Genomic DNA, 17007 nt, shown 5'->3' on the forward strand with positions numbered 1-17007 from the left:
GGTGTACTCATACTACACTTCTGCACATTTTTGTGCAGAGCCAGGTATTGGAGATAGCGAACTTGGGCAGAGTAAAGCGGGATCGTAAGGATTCAAGGTAGAGCTACTTAGTCGTCGCAGTCCCTTGGAGTCATTCCATTTTATTGTACTTATGATTTCTTATTCGATCAGTACTGTATATTCGATCCTCGAGATAACTTCATGTATTCTGTACTACCAGTCTTGGGAGGTTGTTATATTCATATTTGTTTCGCTGTTAGTTTCTATTTTAAAAACAAAAATGGCTTGAATTGTAATTATAATCGGCTTACTTAGTCTTAGAGACTAAGTGCCATCACGACGCCTGAGGTAGGATTTTGGGTCGTGAAAACAAATGAGCTAGGTCGTGTATTTGTGGGTTTGGAATCGAAAAAATATGAAATGGCAACACTGTCCTTACCTGAAGCCCGTTGACCGCACCTGCGAAACAATCATCGCAGGTGCGGTTCCGCAAAAGCGGACTTCCTTTCGCAGATGCACAAACTCTGGGGAACTGCCTACTCCGCAAATGCGGATTGTCAACCGCAGATGCGGTCACAGTGGGAAATTGGTGATATGCACATATGCTGACCTCCACTCGCATAAGCGAGCTCGCAGAAGCGAGCAGTGTTGCGTAGATGCGGAACCACTGAAGGAATTTGCACTTTTTAACTCTTTTGTTTTTGCTCAATTCAACTTCAATTGAATTGAACTCTCTTCATGGCATCATTTACCTGAAAATCTAGCAATGCACACCATAAATCACCTCATTTTATAATTAAAGGATACAAAAACTAAAGAAAATAGACTAGAATAAATGGTAAAATCACCACTCATCAACACCCCCAACTTAAAGCTTTTGCTTGTCCTCAAGTAAATCAAAACCAAATATTGAATGAAGTTCTACCATTTAAAGCACAAGTAGCATCGCCATCATTCACAAATCACACTCTCCAATTAAGCATCATACTTATGGATTTGGTTGGTACTAATAATTAGGCTCAAGCATGTGAATCTCAACCAAATAATTCCCTCATTTAAAAACAACTTCAAGAATGCAATAGGGTTTCAAAATAATCAAGTGTCAACAACCAAACCTTAAGAAGTGACTCAAAAGCACTTTTGTACTACATATGCTCAATTTACACAATTCGAAATATATCAATGTCACCAATCCATCATAATCCATGTGCCCTCACAAGAAAGAAAGTCCAAAAATCACTATATTTACAATAATAACATAAGGGACAAATGCACAAAGACACTCACTCTCAATAAAGAATTTCAAGTGTTACAAAATATCATGTCATAAGCTTGCCCTTATTTTAATTCGTTGCCTATTCAAAAACATTCGGTTGGAGATCCCATAAGGACTTTTTAAGCTTATAATGTAGGTTTAGGGAAGGGCAGGATAAGTATTTGAGATACAAGTGACAACACCCTCCTTGAACACTACTCACATTCGTCATTCTTTTTCCACTTTGCTTCTTTTTAAATCACATAGCCCTTATTGACATCTAGTTACCACAATAGAACCATCTTAAAGTACCTCTCTAATTTTCTCAAGACTCCATACTTTTGTTTTTTATACTAACTAATTTCTTTTGAAGCTTGAGTATCTTCATATAATCAACTTTGAGGTTATGTTTCTACACACAATGTACAACCTTACCAATTTCCAAATTAAAACCAACACACCCAACTTAGGTTTTTATCCTCATTCTTAACATTCAAGGAGGGACAGGTTCAAAAGAGAAAATTATTTCACAAAAGGGTAAATGTTTGTAATGAGGTAGCCAAAGAAAAGGTTAAAGGCTCAAATGGGGTAAACTAGTGATAATATTTATGCAATGGTAGGCTCGAAAGGCTAAAGAGGCTTTTTTCAAGGATCACAAAGAATGCCTAAGGTCATCTCTCCAACCAAACATAATTAACATTAGCATTGAAAGACCAACCGGGCAAGTTCTAGATGATAGAAGTAAATACAAAAATTATTTTTAACAAAAACTAACACACATGGCACATGAACTAATCAAGACGGATCAATTTTACTTCTTAATAAGAGCATTTAGAGTAATATCATGTCAACTAGTGGGCAAAGAGTCACTAGATGAGCCAAAAAGTTATCACAAAAATTATTCTTCCCCACGCAACTTACTTTTTCAATTTAAAATCAAATTTGGAGGGGTATTCTTAATTCACACTTCACATATAAGAGACTAATTTTATTAGTATCAAACAGTCCAAAAGTCTCCACATAACAAAACAAGACTAATTCCCTTAAGAAAGTCGTCACGCCATCCATTATAGGGAAAAGTCACCCGGTTCAACACAAAAATATTCCTCAGAAAAGAACCGTAGCATAAATAGAACCCAAGGAAATACTACTAAAGAGATAAAAATAATATAAACTAAAAACTACTAAAGAAAATAAAATTAACACTAACGGAATAAAAATAAAATAACTAAAAACTGCTAAAGAAAATAAAATAACAAAAGCAACTAATACTAAAGGAGCAAAAATAACATAAACTAAAAACTACTGAAGAAAATAAATAAAGAAAGAAAAATAAAATAGAATAACAAAAGCGACTAATCCGCAAATATATCACCAATCACAAACTACGCTCGGCAAGAGCACATGATATGCAATAGTAAAACAAGCCTGGTAAGAGCACAAATTAAGCATCTATGTACAAATAAAGTGTACTCCCTAAAGCTACCCCCAACTAAAAACACTACAGTGTCCTCACTGCACAATATCAAGATAAGATAAAAGTAGTTTGAGGGTCTCCCTGAGGTCTGCATTAGACTAGCAGACTGCCGGAGAAAGGCTAATCACTGCCGTGAAGAAGTCTCCGCCTTATCATCATCGGTATCATCAGCATCATCACCAGCAGCCTTCGACATGAAGGAATACTCTTCGCTATCATCGTCGTCCTCAACTGGTATCTTCCTGTTCGGCTGCCCCCATTTGAAGATGGCCTTAATGCCTATCCACATCTTTATCATAAACTTGCCCTTCTTCTTATTTCTCACTTTCTCCTTTTGGAAGTCCGGCTGAAGATCTACATGTGCCTTGGCCATGCTGCCATAGGCTGCCTCGAGTCTGCTAATAGAAGCGGCCAACTTCTCATGAGACTCTTCTTGCTTCTTCTGGTTATCCAAGTAGGTCTTCATTTCTTCCCTCGTAAAATACCCGGGCCTAGGCTGGGGGTATGAGGGTCCACTAGGGAGATGTGACACTAAGTCACGGATGATGCCCAGCTACGAGTTCAACATCCCGAATGGTCCCTCAGGAAATGCTTCCTGTGAGGATGACTCTGGTCCGGCAACAGTGGTGACTTTCCTCTTCTTACTCTTTACTACACTACCCTCGCCCGTTACTCTCAACGGATAAAAGGGTTTGCCAGCCGATAACCAATGATCGGTGCTACGCATATCAACATGTGCCTGCCGGCACAACTCTGTAATCAGTGAAGGGAACATCAAGCCTGAACTGTCGTCCAGCAAATACTCTTTCAGCTCCTGCATGATGTAGTGGCTGACATTCACATGAATACCGTCTAGTATGCATGCAATGATCAAGGCTCTGGTATATGAGACATCTGAAACATTTCCACAGGGTGATACTCTGTTGCAAATGATGTAGAGCCACATTTTGGCTTCAGCTGTGAAGTCGATGAACTTCAAACCCTTTCTCTTATTGGCCCACTTTGCTCTCATGCCTGCGGGATAAAGTTTAAAAACAAGCCATTCTCCGTTGTTGCAATGATCTTTTTCTTGCACCGGCTCAAGTGGATGGTCAGGAAGCCTTAGAATGTCATTGATCTGTTCAGTCCCAAACCTCACTGTTTTGCCTCTTATGGTGAGTTGTGTGTCAGCGAAGTTTGTACACTTAAGATTAGCATAAAACTCACGAACCCACTCCTCATTGGCTTTGCACTGAGTAGGCATGAAGCACGACGAGCCGGAGGTTTGTAGACGGCCATAGAATTCTGGAAGCAGCTCGGCCAATTTATCCTCGGCGATCCCTTTTTCAAGCACGATCTTTTTTGTGAGAAGGTTGTCATAATACCGGTGATGACAATCAGCAGACATGAAGCGTTCATTGTCAAATTGTTCTGCAGCTTTTTCCTCAATTTCATGATTAAACGCCACATTTTCGTTCATGTTCAGGTCCATTTTTGAAGCTTAAAGTATCTAACAAATCAAAACCAAGTTAGTCGTGCATTATAATCATGTTAAGCAATGCAAAACAATGCAATTTGTCCAAAGAATCGAGCCAAACGGGCTCCGGAAGCTCCAGTTGCAAAGCTACTGGAATTGCCCAATCTGCCCAGTTTCCGCACCTGCGGAAATAGCCTCGCAGATGCGGTTACGCTTCTGCATAATACAAGTCGCTTCTGCGATGTTACACTGCTGGCCAAACCTCGCACCTGCAGAAGAGGTATCACAGGTGCGAGCCCGTTGCTGCGACAATATGCCTGCTTTTGCGGTGTTCATCAAGCGTTTCAAAAACCCAGCAACTGTCAACTCTAATTCAAATTAAATCACATTTTGGCACAAAATTTATACTCAAGACTTTTAAATTTGTGCTCTACAAGTTTACACGATGTGATTAAACATGATTTTAAGGCACTTAACAACAAAATTTCTGTCGAACAATTTGTCGAACACATTACATGCAGAAATCATGCTATGTTTCTTCAATGTAATTTGGTAGTCAGACTTTCCAAAAAACTTTGTTTTTCATCAGCAGCAACACACACAAACACACTCTCAACCAATGTCCCTTACTCTTAAAACTAACATTGATAATAAAATAAAATAAAAATAAAAAAATGGGATTGTGGGGAATGATTGTGAAGAAGAAAAAGAAGAAGAAATTGAGAAGAGAGCTGCCAAGAGAGAGGGGTGTTGATAAGTACCTGATTTTCTTGTGTGAGAGCAGTAGAACTCGAGTGCAATGGAGAATTTGAGTAGCAGTTATGTGAGAGATGGAGGAGTTTGAGTTTGGGGGAAAAAGAGTTAGAGTATTACCTGATTAAATGAGGGCTTGGTCCATTAAACCTGCCCGATTTACACACCTGCGGTGAAATAAGCGCTTCCGCGAAGCCGCTTCTGCGTTAATTCTCACGCACTTGTGCAAAAGGCGCATCTGCATCCAGTGACTTCGCATCTACGAGAGAATGCCTGCGAGATTTTATTCGCAGGTGCGGTTTTATCAGAGTTTAGCTGGATTATTTTGGGCAGCCACTGTTTTGGCTTGTTCCAACACCTCAAACTCCTTAATTCAACTCCAAAAAATCTGAAATTTTGCAGATTAGTCAACAATGACATATTAAGCTATCCTAAAAAATAAAATTTCAAAAACGACTAAAATTTTTGAAAATGATAGGTTGCCTCCCACCAAGCGCTGCATTTAAACTCGTGGCACGACGCAAATCAACTTTACCACTTTTCTCTCCATTTGGAAGATATGAATTGGTCACCTAACTTGGAATCAAGTTTGTGACCACGAGCGGTGGGGGTGGTAAGTAGATGATCAAGCCAAACTTTAATTTCTTCATTTTGCATTTCTTGGCTTTCATGTGCGGAATGTTATTTTGCCTTCTTGTACATTCAACTTGTAAAATTTATGGCCATTGCTTTTCCTCCTCGCAATACCTCATTGACTCGTGTAGTTCAATTCTCATATCACCATACAACTCCAATATTGAGAAATGCTTGGAATGTGACATCAAGCCTCCATATTGCAATTTTTCTCGAAATTTGACATCCTTGTGATCCCCCGAACTAGAGTCAACTTCAACCATATTTTCAATTACATCGGTTGACTCTAATTCCATATTTTTCTCGACATCACTAACAAGCATGGAGTCGGTTGGCGGATGTTCAATTTTTGATTCCTCAAAATAAAGCTCACTTTCTTTCTCGAAGTTGGACTCTTCTTGACTTCTTTCCACACTCTCAAGTTGGTGGGCATAGTGAGCCTCAACCAATATTTTCATTTGATCTTCCAAAGTGCGGATATTCTCATCATTTTGAGTCAAAACTTGTTTTAAGTCCTCGAGTGCCAAGTTGTGCTTCTCCTCATTTTCAAGAATGACCTCCAACATGAGCATCATTTTCTCATTTTGAGCATTTGAGAATTCTTCTTGATTTTGATCAAGTACGAAAGAAGGAATTTCGGCTTCAACATCTAAGGAAGGTTCTTGGATATCATTTACTTTCGAGGCTTTTTGGACCTCTAAAGCTTCAAGCATTTCTCTCATTTGCAAGTTCAACCTTTCAAGCGCCAAATCATTTTGTAGGCTATTTTCCAAAAGCTCTTCCAAGGCATTTTGCTCTTTGTTTCCTCCTTCAAGTAGGCATTCTAACATGATCTTGAACTTTCCATTTTGACCATGCTCAATTTCTTCTACTTCCATATCCCTATAATTATCATCACAAAAAGTAGAATCATCATAGTGGGGGTTTGGGGAAGGGAAGGACAAATAAGCACAACTATCCCAATGGCCGTTTTGACGATCACACTTATCATAAATACTCCACTCATGGGTTTGAGATTGTGCGCACAATCTGCCCCCGGGAGAATTTAAACAATTTTGCCAAGAGTGTGGTCCTCCATAATAAGGACAAGGATCATCAAAGTATGAACAACTACCATCCGACCAATTTTCATTATATGATGCCACTTTTTTTAAAAACTAAGAAAATAAACAAGAAACAAACAAGAAGATAAACAAAGATAAGAAAAATAATTACACAAATATTTACAAGTTTGGACCAAAGCACGTACGCTTATTTCTCAAACAACCTAAATACGCCAAATTATTCCTCGGGAACGGCACCAATTTTGATGACGTCCAAATCCACTACTAAAAAGTAAATGGACACGGTCGCATGCAATATAATTTATCTAACTATGAGTCGGGTTCGAATCCTACATAGAACAATATGTAGGCGATTAGGCGTGTAAGAGAATTATCACTTATTATGGTAAGCCAAACACTTAAAATATGATTGTGAAAATATTATAGCTAAATGCGAAAATATAAACTAACCTAGAAAGCAAATAAAATGATCAATAGCTACAAGTATGGATGCATTGAGAATTACACTCAAGTAACGATCCAATGTATTTCACGATTTTACAATTATGAGCGAGTTTAAGTTAATTAACCTCGGGTAATAATTCTATATTAGCTTCTTCCGAAGACTAACAAGACTTCCTAATTGAATTATCCCTAAAACAATTAAGAGATTAAGCACACCTGAATATGGCTACAAGTAGTTCAATCCTATCCCTAGGTAGAATCTATAAAGTGAGGGTTAAAGCCTCAAGTTCTTGTTAATTAATCTTTCCCAACCCCAAATTATCTTTTCCAAAATTAATTCGAAGTTAATGGGTGAGTCCTAGGGTTAGCTAATCTCTTTGGAAACATTAAAGAATAAGAATAATTAAAAAAACAATAACTCACTTCTGTAATGACCTGGTCGGTCGTTTTAACTATTGCAATCCCGTTTCCCCATTTACTGCTCAAATTATGATTTACGGTTATTATTTGGCTTGCCGGGGTAATTGATTCGGGTCCGGTGAGGTTTTGGAATGATTTGGAGCACTTAGTTCCAAGGTTAAGAATTTAAGTTAAAAAGGTTGACCGAATGTTGACTCATGTGTAACGACCCCAGAGAAAATTTGCTAAGAAAATTAAGGTTTTGTGGTGCCGAGGTAGATCAATTAGTACAAAGATTATAGAAATTTCTCGCGGCGAGCTTGCTCTCCGCGACTCGGACTTTTTAGGTTGAACAATGCACCGATATGTAAAGGAAAAATTTGCCGGAAAAAGGGTCATTTCTGCGACCACTATGCGGTCGCAGAATCACTTTACGGACCGCATAATGGTCACAGAGTGGATCAGGAGAGGGGCAAGATTTGAGGAAAATCTGCGGTGCATTATGCGACCGCAGACCTATTCTGCGGTGCATTAGGCGACAGCAGAACATGTATGCGAGCCGCATAATGACCGCAGACCGGGTCAGTCACGCCCAGTTTTGGAGGCCAAATTATGCGGCCGATATGCGGACCGCATACCTGTTATACGATCGCATAACTGCGTCGGAGCTTTCATTCTTTATAATTTTTGACCCGACCCAACTTCGATTTATAGCCCTTGAAGCTCATTTTTGAGCCAAAATCAGATATTTTAAAGAGATGTGAGAGCATTTTAGAGAGAGAAAGTGAAGACTTAGTTATTTATCCATCAATTCTTGTTCAAGGTTTGAAGATTTCACAAGAATATTGCTAGGGCTTCAAAGAGGTAAGAATTTCTTTCCCCAATTCTTCAATTTTGGCTTGGAGTAAAGTTGGGTAATTAAAAGTATGATTCTTGAGTGTTAGAGTATTATTTATACATACATGTACCAATAAAGTTTATGGAAAGATTATTGAGTTCAAATGGGTAAAGATTGGGTTGAAAATGGTAGAAATCTTCAAAGATTTTAATTGAAGATTTGAGGGCCGAGTTCATGTTGGAATTTGGTGAAATTTGTATGGTTGGACTCGTGGTTGGATGGACGTTCATATTTTGTAAATTTTGTCGGGTTCCGAGACATGGGCCCTACGGGCAATTTTTGAGTGAATTTTGGATTTTTATTGGAAAATTAGTATTTCCTTATTGAATTAATTACAATAATTGGTATTGACTGAATCGAATTAATTGTGGCTAGATACGAGGCTTTCAGAGGCCAATTCTCGGGGCAAGGGCATAGAGGAATAAAGAATTACACGGTTTGAGATAAGTAACAGTTCTAAATTTGGTCCTGAGGGTATGAGACCCCGGATTATGTGTTATGTGATTGGTTTTGAGGTGACACACATGCTAGGTGACGGGCGTGTGGGCGTGCACCGTAGGAATTGTGACTTGGTCAAATTCCATGGGACTGTATAGTTGAATAATCTGTTGATATCCGTACATTCTCTACGTGTTCGAGAACATTGAGCTAAGACTCGTATTAAAAATCATGCTTAGGCATATGTTGTTATTGTTGATACCCACTGGGGTCATTTATGTGGTTGAATTATATGTTCCAATTGAAATTTCATACTCATTCATGATCATTCATTTCATATCATATCTCAGTCTCTGTTGCTATTTATTGATGCATCATATTATCATTTTGGGCTGATTTCATGACATCTTGAGCCCGAGAGACTGGAGAGGTTGATGGCTGAGAGAGGCCGAGGGTCTAATTGTGAGGATATATATGGGATCGGGCTGCATGTCGCAGCATATTTTATTGTTATATGCCATGATTGGCTTGTTATAGCGCCTGGGCTGAAGGAGCCCCTCCGAAGTCTGTACACATCCCCGGTGAGCGCAGGTACCTATTGAGTGCGAGTGTCGAGTGCCGAGTGCCGAGTGATGAATGGCTGTGAGAAATTAGTGACTGTGAGGAAAGAGTGACTGTAAGGTTGGAGTGAATGAGAGGACTGAGTGACTGTTACTCTAAGAGGATGCATTGATTTCATTATTTGCTGCATTTTAGCTGTCATATATCACTATTTTTTTGGGAGATTTCGGAAAAACATTATTTTCTGTTTTAATCAAATTTGTTATGAAATTACTATGAATTTCTAAATGTTGAACTTGAGAGCATGCCTACCCTTTTATGTGGAAAAGTACTGTATTTGGACTTAGCTGTGAAGCTCGTCACTACCTTCAGTTCTTATTTATTATTGTTACTTACTGAGTTGGTTGTACCCATACTACACCCTGCACTTCGTGTGCAGATACAGGTGATTCCGGATATAATGGGTGTTGATTCTTTTGCACAGTCAATTTTTCGGAGATTCAGAGGTAGCTGCTATGTTTCGCAGACCTTGTCTCTCCTTCCCTATCCTTTTATTTATTGTATTTGGTCTCGGATTATTATAGACCAGTTTTTCCAGACTTGTAATGTATAGATGCTCATGTACTCAGTGACACCAGATTTTGGGAGTGTTTTATTTCTAATGTTTGTGGGATTTACTCTTAAACTTAATTATTATATTTTCAGTATTTAAAAAAAATTGTGGGTTATTGATATTGTCGGCTTGCCTAGTATCGAGATAGGCGCCATCAAGACAGTTGAGATTTTGGGTCGCGACAACTTCATAATAAATAAAAATCGTTCAATACATAAGCATAACAAGATATTTAATCCACACTTTAAATATGAATATTTCCATAAATAAGATTCAAGTGTTGGAATAAATACTACACACTTAGATATTCAATACAAAGCAAGGAAATGAAAAAATGAGCATAAATGAGTAAGAAATTCTCAACCAAAAGCTTCAAATCTTCAAGACCCAAGTGTGTGTGCAAGAACCCTAGCTCCAAAACTTGTGTTCTTCTTTCAAAATAGGTCCAAGACTGCCCAAGATTTTCCAAAGATACTTTATAAATGAGCTAGGTCGTGTATTTGTGGGTTTGGAATCGAAAGAATGTGAAATGGAAACACTGTTCTTAGCTAAAGCCCGTTGACCGCATCTGCAGAACAATCATCGCATGTGCGGTTCCGCAAAAGCGGATTTCCTTTCGCAGATGCGGATTTTCAACCGCAGATGCGGTCACAGTGGGAAATTGGTGATATGCGCAGATGTGGACCTCCACTCACATAAGCGAGCAGTATTGCGCAGATGCGGAACCACTGAAGGAATTTGCACTTTTTAACTCTTTTTTTTGGCTCAATTCAACTTCAATTAAATTCAACTCTTTTCATGGCATCATTTACCTAAAAATCTAGCAATGCACACCATAAATCACCTCATTTTGTAATTAAAGGACACAAAAACTAAATAAAAGAGACTAGAATAAATGGTAAAATCACCACTCATCAAGACCTTACCCCTACCCCGTAGGGGTAGAGAGGCTGTTTCTGGGAGACCCTCGGCTTAGAGACAAAAGATCTGTAACAACAATAGAAACCAGACAAATAATATCAGCACCGTAAGAGACAACAAATAAGTGGAAGGACAATAATTATGGTAATAATAAAAATTGAAAATAAAAATAAAAATAATGTGATGAAACAAAAACCGCTAGCAGTCCTAGACAAAACACTATCAGACTAGCCGGAACAACGAGGAAAAAATGCTCAACTACCCTCTAACCTACAACCCTAATGCTCGACCTCCACACTTCCCTATCCAGGGCCATGTTCTCGGAAATCTGAAGCTGCGCCATGTCCTGCCTGATCACCTCGCCCCAATACTTCTTAGGTCGCCCTCTACCCCTCATCGTACCTGTCAAAGCCAACTATTCACACCTCCTAACTGGGGCATCTAAGATCCTCCTCCTCACGTGCCCGAACTATCTAAGCCTCGCTTCCCGCATCTTGTCGTCCATGGGTGCCACGCCCATCCTCTCCCGAATATCTTCATTCCTAATCTTATCCAGCCTAGTGTACCCGCACATCCATCTCAACATCCTTATTTCGGCTACTTTCATCTTCTGGATATGAGAATTCTTAACTGGCCAACACTCAGCTCCATACAGCATGGCCGGTCTAACCACTGCTCTATAGAACTTACCTTTAAGTTTCAGTGGCACCTTCTTGTCACACAGAACTCCAAACGCTAGCCTCCATTTCATCCACCCCACCCCGATACGGTTCATGACATCCCCGTCGATCTCCCCATCTCCCTGGATAATTGACCCTAAGTACTTGAAACTCTCTCTTTTAGGGATAACTTGCGAGTCAATCCTCACCTTCACGTCTGCTTCCCCCGATACATCGCTGAACTTGCACTCCAAATATTCCGTCTTGGTCCTACTCAACTTGAAACCTTTAGACTCCACGACCTGCCTCCATACCTCTAGTCTCTTATTAACGTCGCCTCTCATCTCATCAATCAGAACTATATCATCAGCGAACAACATACACCATGGCACCTCCCCTTGAAAAGGCTCTAAGTCACCTCCCACAGTCTTAACCCGAGTCTTAGCTCCATCATACAAATCCTTTATCGCCCTAATATAAGCTACCGACACACCTTTCACCTCCAGGCATCTCCAAAGAATGTCCCTAGGGACCTTGTCATACGCCTTCTCTAGATCAATAAAAATCATGTGCAAATCTCTATTCCTATCTTTGTACTGTTCCACCAACCTCCTGATAAGGTGGATAGCTTCCGTAGTAGAACGACCCAGCATGAACCCGAACTGGTTTTCAGATATATACATTGCCCTCCTTATCCTCCCTTCCACCACCCTCTCCCAAACTTTCATGGTATGACTTAGTAACTTAATACCCCTATAGTTGTTACAATTCTGGATGTCCCCTTTATTCTTGTACATCGGGATCATCGTACTCCAGCTCCACTCATCTGGCATCCTCTTCGTCTTGAAAATAACATTAAACAGCTCAGTCAGCCACTCCAAGCCTGCTCTACCCACATACCTTCAAAATTCTACTAGAATCTCGTCTGATCCGATCGCTTTGCCCCGGCTCATCTTACGCATTGCTCCCACAACCTCCTCCACCTTAATACGCCTACAGTACCTAAAGTCTTGGTGACGATTTTTAAGTAACTTAAGGCAATGAGTTGAAAAGTATAATTTTTTTTTAATAGTATGAATTGTTCTTTTCACGATGAAAGAAAAATACAAACAACAACAATTGCTACTATGCCCCAAACAAATTTGAATTGGGAAAGCACACATAATTTCTAAGTCGAGTAAAGTATCACTTTTCAAAAATTAAGCATGATGCCACTTTACTTATACCATAAAGGAGCTAACTCTCACTTTTCAAAACCTCAAAGGGTTAATTGCTATTTTCCACATCTTAGAAAGTCTCAGGTGAAAATTAACCTACTATTCTACAATGTTCCCAACAATGTTGCTATTTTTTGAATATTTTTAAGACAAAAGAAGTGTCACGAAATTTAAAGTTATTCATGTCACTCTCACAAATATACCATTATATGGTTATTCCAAATTCTGAAAAAAAATGAAAAAAAGAAACTCCCTTGATAAATAATACTCTCTCCGTTTCAATTTATTTGAACCTATTTTCTTTTTAATCCGTGCCAAAAAAAATTACCCATTTTCTTAGTTGGAAACAATTTACCTTAATGCTGATTTATAACCACACAAAATATATGTGCTTTATTTTATACCACAAGTTAAAAAGTATTCTCACTTTTCTTAAATTTCGTGTCTAGTTAAACTGGTTCACACAAATTGAAACGGAAGGAATATTGAGAACCAAACAATATTTTTTTTTTGGTTTCCAACACGGTATTCGGTACCCGCATTGGAGCCCGATTATATCCGAATTCGCGTCAGGTGGAGCCATTCGGAGAGAAACGTTTCCTACTACGAATTTTTTCATATACAGAACTCGAACTCGAAACCTTCATCAGGGAGGAGCGCCCCGTCCGCTGCATCAGATACTTTGGTCGTAACATAACAACATTTTTTAAAATTCCATCTAACGCTAAACGTTTCTTATCTAGAAAACTATTTTCTCAAGAATACTTTTTTTCCCCAAAAATTTGTGAAAAAGGGGCGGACTTCTAATCATGTACACTCCTTCCCATCCTCTATATTCTGGAACTCAACTTCACAAAATCCGCACAGTCCAGAGTCCAATCCCAAAAACCTCGAGTACTCATCCATGGCATTTGCTCAGTACTTGCTAACAGTCCCAGCTGATACTTCAAATCCCCATTCCACTAGCTCGATTTTAACTCGCCCAGTTTCATCTTCTTATAATTCTCTATCTTCGGTGAGTTTTTCTTTTTCTTCCCTAAACCTTAACACTCGCAGGGGCAGGGGCAGGGTCTCTAATTTTCCCAAGAATTTGAGATTCGGCCACAAAGGTAATAATACCCTTTACTCTGCTCTCCATATACTTATGACTAAAGCGAAATTGGAATTTCAGTAGATTGCTGAATTTGTTTTTGTCCAACACCCCCCCCCCCCCCCCTCAAGTCTTTCGTGGATAAAGTTTACTAATTTGGAAAGCGTTCAATTTGTTGATGGCGGTTATTGAGAAGAAATAATTTAATTCTGGTGGTTGTAAATTTTTAAACCTTTTAACTGTTCAACAGCAAGTTTCTCCATTAGCCAACTTCATTGTGCTTCCACTAAAGATGAATTTTATTATGCTATGGCCAGTTAACTTAACTTCAGTGCAAAATTGACCATCCAACTATGGCTTTTATTGGGCATTTGGTATAAAAGGTCTCTAATATAGTTGAATGAATCATCTCCTTATCTTTTTCCTAAGTAGTTATCTGTATTTCTGGTTTAGAACAATGTACCTTCCAAACAGAAATTTTAGTACTTTCTGTTTTTTTTTTAAATTTGTATAATGTTGGATCAAAATGAATTTAAATGATGAACATGGTCAGTGAGGATTCATATTGCCAACTTGTTTGGACCTGAGGCAACTCTGTTTAAAAAAGTGTAAGCTAGAAAGTTATATGGAACTTTTAGTTTTATAAAGATTTTCTGTTGCTTTATGCAAGTTCTTGGGAGAGGACGTGTCCTATCAGAGGTGTTTTATCGAACATATTAGCTACATAAAGAACAACATCTTCATTTGTCATTTGATGTCTCATTTTCTGAGGACTATGAAAGAGTTGCTAATCCAATCACACCACTGTGGACACATCTTCTTTCTGTCATTCAAAAGTTTCGACTTGGGAAACTTATTGTTGCTCATTTCTGCAGCATCTGTTAAGGCCCAAGCATCTGAAGCCAGCTCAGCTGCAGATGCTTTCACCAACTTCAAGCATGTACTCCTACCAATTACAGACCGGAATCCTTATCTCTCTGAGGGTTCAAGACAGGTCCACTTCTTCTCTACATTTTTCCTTCTTAGTATCAGTGCTTAAACAGACAAATCATTGCTTCCTTTCTATTTGTGCATTTTTTAAAAAAGAATTAAGGTTCTTTCTCCAAGTGTCATATTTGAAGAATGGCACTTTTGAGGAAAAATTGCTAAGTTCTCTGTAATTCTTTTATTGGTGAATTTTCTTTCACCATAGCATATGTTTTTGACAGATTGTGATTCCAAATTAGCAGTCGTTAGCTGTAGCTGAAGTCAAAAAGTACATTTTACCTCTGGATGTCAATGGGACGGGGGAAGCTTTAGATGTGAGGGTTGGGGTGACTCTTAAGCGGGGAAAGCAACGGGGAAGGGGGGAGATCTACAGTTCCATAGAAAATTTATAGTGGGCATGGTGGGTTAAGCGAACAGAGTGAAAAGTTAATGACAAAAGTTAACGTTGGAAAAATAGAATGCAACTTAACATAATGGGGCAGAAAGGCGTAGATAGGGCAGAAGAAAATTAAATGGGTCGGGATGGTGGGGCTAGACTGTGACGGAGATAGCTCCCTGCCGGAAACCTACTGCCTCCATTTCCATCTTTACTAGTCTCTCTTACCGAATTATTTAGTACATGATTTTATAAAATAATATTAATATTATTAAATAAATATTTGAGTAAATAATTATACATAAAAGAAAGTACAATAAAGAGAAGGAGTTCTAAAATTAGAGGAAAGAAAATAATGAAAGAGGAATAACAATACTTCTTCAACGTCGAAGAATTGGCAGAATGATTTGTTGTTAAGAATGCTGGAGAATTCCCTTTATGTAAAATGTGGCTTTTGATTTAAAGCCACCAATGGTTAAAGCATAATGCAAACAGGGGTGGATCTAGGTAGTAAGGAGTGGGTTCACGTGAACTCATGCTCTCCTCCTTCGACTATGTATCACACTAGTATTTTTCGAAATAAAGTTATAAATAAACATGTGTGAACCCATGCTCAAGTGAGCACTTTGGTTTAATGGTAGCAGAGTGCCCCTTTGCCTTCAAGGCCAAGGGTTTGATTCCTGCTTGCTACTCTTTGATATTTTAAATTTAAAGATGCTTACATTTGTTTATTGTTACCTTTTCCTTCTTGGTAAACTACTTTGGTCATCCTTTAAAGAGAAAGCTTTCAATAAAATGTTTCTTTATAAAATGACTTTTAGCTAGATATTTAAATATAAGGTAGTTAAAATTATAACCAATTATCCAATTATTGATAGTTTTAGAGTATGCAAAGTTGTAAAATCATCGAGGACATAAATAATACTAATAATTATTAATTATTGTTTGCTCGTCAACTTGTTGTCACTGTTAAAAAATTTATATAATCAAACCCAACATTTATATTAAAAGTAATGGTGCACCCATACTCTTAAAATTCTGGATACGCTTATACAAAAGATTAGTTAGTAAAGCATAAAATACTATATATACTTTATAATGATAATATACATCAAGATATTTGTTTCAGTGCTTGTCCAATTGAGTCATAAAAAGTTCAACCGCATGGCTTACTAACAAATTTCAATCAAGAAGGGATATACAATTAATCCTAAATTCTCTCTATGAGTCAACCTGAATACCAAATACCTGGATTTTCATATCCTTGGAAGCCTTAAGCCATCAAACCAAAATGTGTTATTAGATGGCAGAATCTCTCAAATATTTCGATCACCTTGCCCTATGTGGGAAAGAATGAATACAACCTTCATATTTTACTCCTCAAGCGCCTCCTCATCTACAGATTTGCCATTTGCCACAAGCCTTGTGATGGTAAAGAGGAACGGCGTACATCCTCTATTAGGAAGTAACGCATAATGAATTCCATCTTTTCTCTCTACAAATCACCTGAGATAAATGAAAAGTCTTGTTTGCCATGTACTCTTTGATCTCAAGATTATATATTAAATTGCAAGCAATTGTTTTGGAATATGTTTCTCAATTCTCTGAGGGAATGGAAGTAGATTGGTTGAAGCTTCTTGGTGAACTATTTGCAATACAAAATTTATTCTGACTCTTCACATTGCTATTAATTCAATGAACCAAATAACCGTTGTTGGCTCAGTAGACCAACATAAATGATGGAATTGAACAATAGGTTCTATATT

The 17007-nt window shown here is 38.3% G+C and overlaps 1 protein-coding gene across 2 annotated transcripts in view; it reads left to right on the forward strand.

The window, feature by feature from the left end:
- Window positions 1-13569: 13569 nt before the first annotated feature.
- The window catches only part of LOC107826763 (uncharacterized), a 9076-nt gene continuing 5638 nt past the window's right edge, over window positions 13570-17007 (forward strand). Inside the window, exons 1-2 of one of the 2 annotated variants that reach the window (XM_075235203.1) lie at window positions 13570-13897; window positions 14754-14872. In XM_075235203.1, coding sequence (XP_075091304.1) covers window positions 13693-13897; window positions 14754-14872 — 324 coding nt within the window. In that variant the 5' untranslated portion in view covers window positions 13570-13692. The remainder of the gene's footprint in view (window positions 13898-14753; window positions 14873-17007) is intronic. The other variant, XM_075235202.1, reaches the window with a different exon arrangement.

Source organism: Nicotiana tabacum, chromosome 17, assembly GCF_000715075.1.
Source record: "Nicotiana tabacum cultivar K326 chromosome 17, ASM71507v2, whole genome shotgun sequence".
In the NCBI taxonomy this organism is placed as follows: Eukaryota; Viridiplantae; Streptophyta; class Magnoliopsida; order Solanales; family Solanaceae; genus Nicotiana; species Nicotiana tabacum.